Genomic DNA, 12,114 nt, shown 5'->3' on the forward strand with positions numbered 1-12,114 from the left:
CTAGTAAGGTTCCTGTATTTTGACAGTAGACTTTGCAAACCAAACTGACTATGGACAAATCTACTAGATCATATCTGAGACGGCGCTTCATAAATTTTCAATCACATGCATCTTTTTTGATTGTGATAGTTGTCCCTTCCCCTCTGTTTTGGTCTCCTCTGGATGTTACTTGAAAGGGGAAGAGGAACAGTTTTGGTTTTTTTTGTTTGCTTGGAGTTCCCAATCTGGAGGGGGAAACTACCTAGCACACAGACTCTGGATGGCATCATGTCTGCCAGTAAAGCTCACTTACTCCAGTTAGGAGACTTATCGCCATATGTCTGGCACTTAACAATAAAAGACAAGCTGGTTTGGGTCAAATAAACTATGGAAGAAAGTATATGATAGATGGAATTTCACAGTTGCTCTCCTTGTGGCAGCAGTACCTCGCTTAGTTCCTAGAAAATGGGCAGCTCGAACTGCTGTCTCCTCAATTGCATTAAAAATGGGAAGCCATGAGAAAGATGGATCCTCTTTTTTAGCAAGAAAATCTTTGGCTATTATTGGCTTTCAGTTTCTACTGGAGAAATCATTGACTGACCAGCCTTGGGAAACTGACGCCACATGGAAAACATGGCATTTTGTTTCAGGTTTTCTTTCTAAGCACTCTAAGTGCTAAAAAAGGTGAAATTAGTGTAGAAAGTGGGGGAGGGGGAGCAGGGCTGCCCTCGCACCGGGCAGTAGGGCTGGGAGCCAGCCCTGCCATCGGCCCGTGCTGAGCTGAGGGCAGCAGCCCTGGCTCGGGCAGATAAAGGTCGTAAGCCCCGCACCGGCCTCGGCCGAAGTTGGGGGCTGTGTTTTGCCCCACGTGTGAGGGGAGGCTCTGCCCCAAGGCTCCGGACCCCGCGGGGAAGCAGCGCCTCGCCGCCAGACTGGGGCCTGGGCCCGGCTGAGGGCATGTGGCGGCACGGAGCTCGGTTTGCCCCGGGGAGAAGCCGGAGGCGGCAGGAGCTTCTTCCGCTCCCGCCAGGGAAGGCGGCTCCCGCGAGCGGGAGAAGCCCTCGGGGTAAAGGACGCGGCGGGGGCACGCCGCACCCGGGCCGCCCTCCTTCCCTCCCGGCGGCTGGCGGGCCCCGCCGCGCGCCGCCGCCATCTTGCGGCTGATTCTCCCACCCGCCGGCGGCCGCCGCGCATCCCCGCGGCCCTGCCCGCCCGCGGGCCCTCCACGGCGCGCTGGGCGCCGGCCCGGGCCTGGCCTCCGGCGCACGGGGCGAGCGGCGGCGGGCGGTGCGCGACAGCGGCGCTCCCCCCGGGCGGAGGCTGCGAGTGCCGAGCTAGGGCGGTCCGGGGCGGGCCAGGCCGGGCAGCCCTCCCCCTCCTGGGCCTCGGTACCGGCGGCCTCGGCCCTGGGGAGGTTCTCACCTTGGCAGAGTACAAATCCTCTACACGTACCCTTGTGCGGAGGCGCCTACCAAAAGCTGACTAGGTAAGTTGTCCACTCCTTCCCCCGACTTCTAGCTTTATTTTCTAATGAGACAGCTGTCACGCAGGACAGTGCTGCTATTTTTTTCTCTCTCGGGTGTTTCTGAGTGAAAATTCTGTGTGCTTGTAGCTGGGGTGCCCATGGAAAGGAGAGCCAGTGATGGGCAAGGAAGGGGCAGACCCAAGGTGTTTGTTTTGTTGTGGTTTTCTCACAGTAAGTCATAGGATGTTTCATCCCTATTTGACAAGTGGGGTAAGTGAGGTACTTCTTAAGGGGTGCTGGCAGTAAAATATAATCAGTGTTTTGAAAAATGTTTTGCTGTTTGATTCAAAAGTGTGTATCTATCTGTTGATGAGCCCAAAGATGAGCCTAACCGAAAATTAAGGGGAGGTGGGTTTTCCATGTGTTTCTCTGGCTTGGTATTTCTTGCTGTTGGGAACTGTTGCTTCGTTTGGTCTTGCCTGAACACCCATACCGACAAATTTTGATGTAGCTTGAAGTGTTGCGGTTCTGAGCTCTGCCAGTCATGTGCTCAGGGCAGGCCTTGGCTTCGCCGGGCTTCCTGTGCACGCGGCTTCCCCCGCTTCGCTGCTGTCCAGGTGCTTTCTTTTAATGACAGCATGGAAAAAAGACTGAAAAAGGAAATGTCATCTTGAAGAACAACTGTGCAGAGACGTTTAAGGTCTGATATTTCTTGTCACATTGTCTGGATTTCAAGCGAGTGGTGGCCCACTTCTTGGGTTAATTGCCATTACCATATTATCCTGTCTCTGCTCTCTTAGCCCCATAGAGATAAAAGTAAAAATTGCGGTTAACTTGCAAGAATAGGAACTGCAGCAATCACTTCTTCCCACTTTTATCATTGTAACTCTCTAAAGTGGCTTCCTCTTTGACTTACTGTACGGACTTTTATACGAACGTGCATATGTTACGTTCTTATCTGAGCTGAGAATGAGGTGCTAGAGCTGCCATGAATGGTAACTCTTCCTGCCCCAGTTCCACTTTCAGTCTCCTGGATAATATAATGTGTCATCCTTGGGATGTTTCTACATTGCATTAAAGTGGGAAATGAGGTCACGTTGTGGGATGTAATTTATGAACCATGTGCACAGCCTTACTGGTGTCACCAGAATCATCCCAAGAGTGATTATCAGCTGAAAGCTTGAGAGAGAAGATGTACATCAAAGTATCTCTTCTGTTCTCTCATACCGTCTTTGACTTTCATTAAAAAAGATGATGAAAGGGATTTTCCTACTGGAAAAGTAGACAATTTCTCTATTTCAGTACTCAAAGAGGAACCTGATATTGCTTAACTCACAGCTGCTGGAGAATTGAGTTTCTCATCTGGTGTATTTTAACACTTTACAAGTATTGACAACCTATGAGAGACATGGGCAAATATTAGTGCTCCAGTTTGTTTCAAAGGAATTGTAAATTGCACTTGTTTCTTGCTCTCTATTGTTGGTCTTCATACCAGACTCCCTCTCATGCTGGCTGCGCTGTCCTTCCTTATGAATGCAAGCTGACAGTCTGGCTGCAAGCAGCTATGCTTGTCACAGTCGACAGCAGATAAGGCAGCGTTATTCCTAAAAGCTTTGTCTTCACTGGCCTGCAGTTCTCAACAATGCAGCTGTGGCTGAGTTTCCAAGGATTCAAATCTCAATCCCTGAAGGAATAACCACAAATCATATGTCCTATGGAGTCAAAGCTAAGTGCTTTCCTTTGGGACTGTGTTATATTTCCTTATTTTAGTGTCATTTGACTAATTTGTTGCATCTACTATAAGAACAGATGAGTTTCTGTGTAGAATATATAAGGCTTTGATTTGTGTCAGATCAATATCTTTGATTTCATTAAGAACTGTGAATTTAAGACATTTTCGCTTATGTGAGATGCTAGTTTGAGTTAAGCCCCAGGTGTGAATAAGGCCATGTGTTAAATTTGCTATTAGTCATTACATAATCTTGCAACAGTTATGTAAATGCACGTATGCTATAGCACAAAAGGAGCTGAGAGATGTATTCACATTGTGTTATGCAGCACGCTGTGCGAGAGTTTGCATTTCTGGAAAATACCCACACCTCTGCATTAGATAATCCCTGTTAAATGTGAATGTTTTGAGATGTGCACGTCTCTGGAGCTGAAGAGGTGATGCACACTCAAAGCCCTCTGAGGAGTGCCAGTAGCAGCTTTACCGTGATGCAGTTTCTCTCTTTGAAACTTGTGGTTCACTAAATATCATGCCTGACTGACTTTACAAGGCCTCTTGTAATGAAGTTCAAAATGAAGACAGCCTGAAGGAAGGCTGCAGGAATATTTGTGGCACTTTACAAAAGATGGTTGTAGGATGTGTGGGTGTATATCTGTGTCAATTTTGATCTAGTGAGGAAGATGCAGAATTTAGCACATGCTACTGACTGATACAACTAGAGAATGAGTCTTCTGCGTATTTATTTAAGTCCTGAATTATACAATGGGGACAAGGGCACTTCTATATTTTGTAGCGATTTTATGAGGAGAAATAATAATTTTAATACAGAGGGAAGAAAGGTGTTTAATTAATTTAGGCACAATTTTGGTTTAAAAGTATGGACTTATGTAGCTATATTGAGGGACTCGCCTGTGAAGGCTTAGTCTGTGCAAGCAAAAAGCCTGGATACTTCCGCTACAGATCAAATGTTGCATTTGGTTGAAAAAACTTCACATTTCTTATTGCTGAAAAAATACCCCAACAGAGCAGGGAGTAGGTTGAACATGTTGCATTGCCAGTAGCCTTACCAGGTTGCAGCGCTGTAACCTTGAAGAATTTGAGGTGAGGCTGCGCCAAAAACCTGCTTTTCACCTTGCAGCTAGTGTAGAATGTGGCTGGCTGCTTTCAAGAATTCAGCGTTGGCAATCTGTCTCTGATCCTCTTTTGGACATTTTGTAAATCCCAACAACTTCCTTAAGTTTTGCTAGTAGAAGAAATGGTTTGTTGTCTGCTTTATTTATTGCAAGTTTTTGCATCGTTCCGTAGGAGATAATGCTTTGAGCTTCTGGTCCAAATACATCTAGGTTAATGTATCATAAGAAAAATACAACCTTTAAAATAGGCCCTACTTGGAGACTCATTTATCTTGGGAGAAGAGGTAGCCAAGGCTACAGGACAGATTTGGATGATGCAGCTGCTCAGTCCAGATAAATTACAACTGCATGGTAGGGTTGCTTACTAAAAGCCTCAGGCATAAATAAAAGTCATGAGTCAAAGAGTTTATGCTACATGTGAATATGTGCATGCTGGATGCCAGGGTGTGAAATAGAGCATACAAGATCTTACCTTTGCTCTGACTTGCTGTACTTGCTTATTTACCTGGCTGTTATGAGTTCTCTGTTCCCTGAGGACAGGATACAAAGAGGCTGGGAAGGCTCTTAAACCAGTCGTTAATTTGCACCTATCTAGTCATTGTGCTGTACAAAGCACTGGTTTGGGAACTGGGAATCTCAGCTTTGCCACTGATATGTTGAATGGCTTATGGCAAATCAGTCCACTTTTGCCTGAGTTTCTAGCTCTACAAAATGGGGTAAATTATCCTGACTTCCTTTCCAGATTACTTTAGGATTCAGTCATGTCAAAATTTTAATATGTAGAGTTAGCTGATGATCTGCACGTGTTTCCGAGCTGTGTCACCAAATCCGTATCTGTTTCCAGCAAGACCTTGCTATTGACCACTGAATATTGGTGTTTGATGTCCTCTCTCTCCACCAGATTTATGGACTTTACATGTCTACTTGCATATAGAACCTGCTGTGTTAAGGTCAGCCCTTTCAGAGGGGATCGCTGGTAATCCCGCAAAGATCGGGAGTCACAAGACATATCTGTTGTACATAAATACTTAATTGAATGCATACTTAAATGTCACCAAAGAATTGTACGTAGCAATATGGGTAAGCAATAGCATGATGGATTACATCATTGGCCACTGTCTCCTATGTGGATCCCTTGCTAACTGGGAAGTGTATCATTAGCACATGATACTGAAACGTTGGGAGAGGTCAAAGTTGCACAAACCAAGGTACAAGCTTGAAGGGTGATATAGTGATTTGATCTCTCAATCTTTCTCAAAGGTAGAGAGGGCCTTGCCAAATATTTTTGTGCCAGGGTGGAGAAGCTACAATTCTTGGTCAAATTTATCTTCCTTGCCTGGTGCTCATGTTCTTGTAAGGGCTATTCCTCTTGTTATCCCGTGATAGATTCAGAGGGTGTAACCTTAGACTGTAAAAGAATATGAAAGCAAGGGGGTTTTGTGTAGAGAATGAGTTTGTAGAAGGATGTACAAAAACCAGAACTGATGCTGATGGACTATGAAGATTTTCCTTGCAACAGAGTTGTAGATGAATATGAATTCAGTAAATTTGCATTTCCCTCAAATTAGGGAATTTTGTAACCTTTGTCACTCGCCTCTAGCAAAATAGATACATGGCACAGAGAAAGTGAGGGAGCGTCTTTTGGGGAGGATAGGAGAAGTTTCAGGCTTGTTGGACTTGAATTGACAGCAGGATATTCACAAAAGAGATTTTAAACACAAGCTGAAATGATAGTTTTAACAGAAGATAGGTCTGGATTAGAAAGAGAGATCTATGACTCACCTATTTATAACTGAATAAGTGCTTATGAAAATACACAGGCAGAGGATGTAGGGAGACAAAAGAGGAACAAGAAAGGAGCCCTATCGGCACCCACAGAAATTTAGAGGGATCTTCTTAAACAAGTAGAGGTGGGAGGGGAGTTAGGAGGAGCTGTAATTACAAAAGATATGGGAAGGGAAAAATTTCAATAAGAGGTTGGCTATTATAAAGGTGTATGATGGTCAGAAAGGATGAAAACGGAACACCAGTTCTGAGAGTTTAAGAAGATTTTTGCCTCTCAGGATTTTGGTAAGAGCTATTTCAGGGACAGAACCTGGATTAAATAGGATCTAAAGATGGAGGTGAAAAAGGACTCCTGACCACGCATAAAGCTGAGTGTGTGGAAGCAGAGGTGAACAGCAGTAGTTAATGGGAGGTGAAGGACGAGATTGTAATATTGGGAGTTTGAAATGTGTTTTTATTGTGAAGGAAAAAGAACCGAGTAGGACATGGTTTAGGGAGGACCTGAGAGAAGATATCCTGGGGCAAACAAAAGGAGTTAGAAAAGAAAACTAACAACTTGATAGTTGAAAGCAGAGGGTATGTGAGAATTGTAGTTGGGAATTGACAGTGAGCTGAGGAGGTAAGCAAGGTTACAAGCTGCTAACGAGTATGTAAAGAGTCTTGTGCTTTTCTGTTAGAGAGTTAACTAGGCTTGCAATGGTAGTCCAGGAAGGTGAGGAATACACACCGAGAATTTAGCAATTTCTGTTTTCTGAAACCATGACTGGAAAGTGCTGAAGGGTTGTAATTTATTCTAAATGATGTTTAGATCCTAGAATAATAACAAAAATCCTTATTATATCTCCTTTCCTTCCAACAGATTTTTTGCTTTTTGAATGGCCAATCTACGTTTAGTTTTAATATTTCAGTGTTACCCTCAAATTTCTTTGGGGATTTTTAGCCTCTATCAATTGTCTTGTTGAATTGTGTAGACTTGTGGGAAGATGATGTGTGAAGATGACATGTGTATGGAATGATTTTTCAGCATTCTTTTTCAGACTTGTTTCTTTTCAGCTACTTATTATTTGTCTCATTATTTATTTGTAATGCACTTGTAAGTGTAAACTCTTCTGTCAGCAAGCCTGATACCATAAATACTCACAACACAGTTTTGGAAGTTAATAAATAAATGCTTTTGTTTCTTTTACAGATGAGATCATTTCATGCTCTTTTTTTAGAAGAGGTGGTCAAAGGAAATGGATAGCTATTCAGACCTCAACGCAAAGAACCTCTCATCTTCAGCTAATATGTCTATTTCTTTGTCTGGACAAGCTGGACTCAATACCACTGGCGGTACTCCTTCTATGTCGATAAGCAGGCTTTTCCCAGCCCTATTAGAATGCTTTGGAATAATTCTTTGTGGCTACATAGCTGGAAGAGCCAACATTATCACATCAACTCAGGCCAAAGGACTGGGAAATTTTGTGTCCCGTTTTGCACTCCCAGCTCTGCTGTTCAAAAACATGGTGGTACTTAACTTTTCTAATGTGAATTGGTCCTTCCTGTACAGTATTTTAGTTGCCAAAGCTGCTGTGTTTTTCTTAGTCTGCGTTTTAACATTGTTGGTAGCCAATCCAGAGAATAGATTTAGCAAAGCAGGTTTGTTCCCTATTTTTGCTACACAAAGCAATGACTTTGCACTGGGATATCCAATAGGTAAGTAGTTCCTTATGCTTTTTTCTTTAAAATTATTTTTCAAATGTTCTAGACATGTTTGCTTTTATTTTTCCATAATCTGAAATTGACTTCTGGACTGAAGTTAAGAGCTAAGCCATTTTTCAAGTCACGTTTCTTGACCTCAGGCCAAGTATTTTTTGGTAAGGGAAGAAAACTTTCAGCTGGTATGAATGAGACAGACGGTTGTAGCTGGATTGATTTAAATTCTATGTGATCTTGTCATGTTAAAGTAAATCAGTTAAAAAAAAAAAAAAAAAGGAATTAAAATATAATTTCAAAATTGGTATAAATTACCTTATGCTTACTGCAGGCAATTTTGCTTACGGGAAACTGTCAGTTTCTCTCAAGACCAAAATTCCTTTCTTTGCAAAGTATGAGCCTGAACCTGTGACCTCTGAAATAGCTGCAGTGTTTTTTTTACTGATTTGGCATTATCTCTTGGTTTAACTCAAAGAAATGATTTCACCATAATGTTGGTGTCTGCTTGTTGTGGCGTGTGTGTGACAAACTTTAAATCTGTTCAGAAGACACTTCTAATTTTTGTGCTACATAATTTATGTAGCCAGTCATGTTTTATCCCTTAATCTTTATTCTATAGTGGCCAGAAGACATGCTTTAGGATATAGTCTTGAAATAAGTCAGTCTTTTAAAAGCAAGTTTGCCACATGATTTGCGGTAACTTGCATTTGTGTATCTCAAATTGGAATTTTATGTGTCTGTGGTGCCATTCTCGGGATGTGTAGCTAAGCACCAGTCCAGTGGAGCTAAAAAAACCCAAACAAACAAAAACCAAAGAGGCATTGAGAGTATAATTTGCGTAGCTGTGTACTTTTGTTCTTGTAAACCTATATTCTGAATTCCAAGCAACATCAGTTATTAAGCTTAATTTTGTCCCAATCTGCAAGACTATTATTTTCTTCCCTTTTGATAAGCAAGATTTTTTTGCTCTTTTTCCTTTTTATAGGTTTTCTTAATGGTATGTAATATGCTTTTAGTCATACGTACTGTGATACTTAGGAAGTGATCTGGAGTTGTATCAGGCTTCTCCCACCTGCTATCGTCTGAATTGCAGTGCTTTTTACCTACCTCTTTTGTGCCAGTGTAGCTTTCAGCACTGCCTCTCCCCAGGCTGACCCGTGTGGCTGGTGTGGGAAAGCACACTGCAAGTATCCGGATCTCCAAAATACACCTCGAGTGGAAGGCATTTGGAGAGGATGCCTGGACTATGTTTCATTTGTTTGCTGCTCTCTGAAGAGAATGTACTCTGTGCCTCTGAAGTTCTCTTGAGATCATTCTTACATCCAGACAAGGTTAAGAACGAAAAAAAGAAAGGAAGTTTGTTCTAGCAAAGCAAAAAGTAGGATATTTGATTACAGAATTGAAAACATAGTTACCAAAGAGAAGCTTAAACATGCAATTCCAGATGATATGTAACAACAGGTAGTTCCGTATTTTAGATTACTTGAGGAGTTGGCAGTTTTTCTCTCCCTTTTCTAGGGCAGCGTGCTCAGGGGAATCTTGGATTTGTCTTACTCTCTTCAAATTTGTGGGATATGTAGAGAATATAGACAAATGCAATTGCAAACTTTTTCTTACCTAGATGAAATCTCCCTGTTTCCCCTAGTTGCATCTCCTGAGATTTATTCGTCTTGAGAGAAATCAGAAGTATATCAGAAATAGGGCTGTGAGGGTTATGTCTTTGTTTCTTGGTACTGGATTAAAATGCCAGTTAGGATTTCTCTTTATTTTTGTATTTTGAGGTTGTCTGAACATATTTCCATTGTACCTTTTTGGTTAAAACATCTTTTCTACTTTGAATGACTTTCTTGTCAGATTACATTTTTCTTCAGCTATTTAATGATTTGTAAGATACGATCCATATTTCTTCCATGTACAATCTAGCCAAATTCACAACATTTAGTTCATTAAGAGCTTTATGGGAATGCATAATACAACAGTAACACTGTAGGTGCTTAAGGGGTGTTTATTTGTTAGAGCTGTTCATTTTCTTTCCTCTCCTCCCATCCCCAAACTTTCACCAGGGTTTGGTTCATACTGTCAGATGTGCGAACTTTTTACTGTTAGTGGCTTCTCTGAAGTGTTTGCAGGATGGGGCAACAAAGAATGCCTTACTTATTTCTTTTTATGTATGATGATAGGTAGTGTTTTGAGCAAAACCTGATGTTTTAATGGAAATATATTTTTAAAGGCTTCTTCAGCTGAAATTTTTAAAGGAAAAAAACCAGTATTGAGAAATATGTGTATTATAATAACACTATTTTACAAGGCAGTTTGAACTCTTAAATAGATAAATAATGTCCTGAGTTTTCATCTCATGTAATTTTTTTTCTTTAATAACCACTATGCTATTTTTTGCTGAGCAAAACCTTCGTTGAGCAAAGGTTTGTACGTAGGAAAATTAAAATACAGGTTAAATTTCCAAAGATCACTGCTCTGTTTTTCTCTAATCACTGTTATGACAGTTCTATACTACAAACTGATGTTGGTTCGGAGTGAAAAACCACTGGTACAGAGGTTTGCTAGCAGACCACCCAGTATAGATAGAATTACTATGATAGAAAACTTTTTCTGTTTGGTTTTTATTACTAGATGAGATAATAAATCTCTGACAGAACAGCTTCATCTACTTTCCAGTGCTGTATTGTTAAAGCGCAGGTGCAGCAGGAGTGTTGTGTGGTTGATGGCTCAGTTACCATGACTTTAATAGCGCTAATTGTATTAAGCTTGAACGACTAGTGTGTGACTTCTATGTAATTTTGAGCAGCTGGGATGTGGAAAATTTTTTTTTTAAAAAAGTATTAAAATATCTTTAATTTCAATTTTTGTTAAGATCAGCAAGCAGGCACCTTGATTTAAATAAAAAGATCATTTTTCATCGGAGGGAGTAGTTGTGGATTATTTTAACTGCCTTAATGATTCCTTAAGATTAATTCTTATTCTTTTCCAATTGACTCAGCAATCTACATTGGTTCCACTTTATGGTACCCAGGAAAATGCATTGTGACTTCATATATCAGTTAAATTACTTATAGAGCTTAATATACAGTATTAAATATACAGTTTCACTTTGCCAAAAAATAATGCTTTATTACATTTTTCACTCAGACGTTAGTTACGTGTGATGTGATGTGTGTTGAGTTGCATTTGATTGAAATGGGCATTCTGTATAAAGCAGCATGAAAACATCGCTCTAAGGCTTTGGGGTATTAGAAATTTTTGACTTTTATATAAGTGTCGAGCATGTTTAAAGTGGTTTTACTTATCAGAATATATTTAGTGTTTAAAACTGGGTTGTTAAATGTAGTAACTAACCACAAACTTGGTAGTTCTGCTCAGCAGTTTATTCAGGATTTTAGGACAAGTAGCTCTTGTATGTGTATTTTAATCATGGCTTGTAAGAGGAAAAGCACCTTTAGTGCTTTTTCTTATATATTGGAAATCAACTAATTGAGAATGTCAGTTTATTCAATCTAAAGAGAAGGATGTTTATAGTAAATGCTGATTTAGCACTTAGTAGATCCTGTCATTCCAGATGCTTAACTAATATGAAGGTAAAAATCTTTTGCATTTTGAAAAACATAGCCATGAGAGAAAACTTTTTCAGAAAAAGAACAGGTTTAGTATACGGGGAAATGGAAATACCTGCAACAGTGGGCTGCTAGTGATCTGAAACTTCATTTAGTACTTTAAGGGTGCTAAGTTATCCCATAGAAAGGTCTAGTAGATGTATTTATGCAATAGTGATTTCTTTTTTCATATTCTTTGTAGTACAAATAGAATTGCACCTGCATATTAAGATACTTCTGCCTGAGGAAGGATGTGTTTCTCTCTAACTTGGGTAGGAAAAACTAAAATGGAAAGCAGCACTTTGCATATTTCTGGAAATTACTGGAAATAATAACATTATAAGGCAGGTAAAAGATAACATTTATCTTTCCAAAGAAGTCTGGAAAGTTAACATGACATTCTTACAGATAAACACTGGATTGTTAACCAGATAAACAGCAATTCTGGTAGATTTAATTCATCATTTAATACATATATAGCAAATACAACAGTACAGACCTAGGAGCTTTAAAATAATTTCACTTGAACTCTTTGTTTATAAAGCACATTTAAAGTGCAACCATGAAGCAGTGATGGAATTTAAACGTTATTTTGCTGCTTATGTGAGGAAGAGCTTCATATGCATAATTTTTCCTTTTCTTTTTCCATTTTTCAATATGAAGTCACAAAATTATGATAGGGAGACCAAAACTATCTGCATTCTGCAGGGTTCAAGACCT

The 12,114-nt window shown here is 40.5% G+C and overlaps 1 protein-coding gene across 2 annotated transcripts in view; it reads left to right on the top strand.

Moving 5' to 3' along the window:
• The first annotated feature begins 1,272 nt into the window (after positions 1–1,272).
• Positions 1,273–12,114, top strand: part of GPR155 (G protein-coupled receptor 155) — a 30,799-nt gene continuing 19,957 nt past the window's right edge. For both annotated transcript variants that reach the window (XM_068407881.1, XM_068407882.1), the window contains exons 1-2: positions 1,273–1,465; positions 7,281–7,786. In XM_068407881.1, the coding sequence (XP_068263982.1) occupies positions 7,327–7,786 (460 nt within the window). In that variant the 5' untranslated portion in view covers positions 1,273–1,465; positions 7,281–7,326. The remainder of the gene's footprint in view (positions 1,466–7,280; positions 7,787–12,114) is intronic.

This window comes from Nyctibius grandis, chromosome 9 (assembly GCF_013368605.1).
Source record: "Nyctibius grandis isolate bNycGra1 chromosome 9, bNycGra1.pri, whole genome shotgun sequence".
Lineage (NCBI taxonomy): Eukaryota > Metazoa > Chordata > Aves > Nyctibiiformes > Nyctibiidae > Nyctibius > Nyctibius grandis.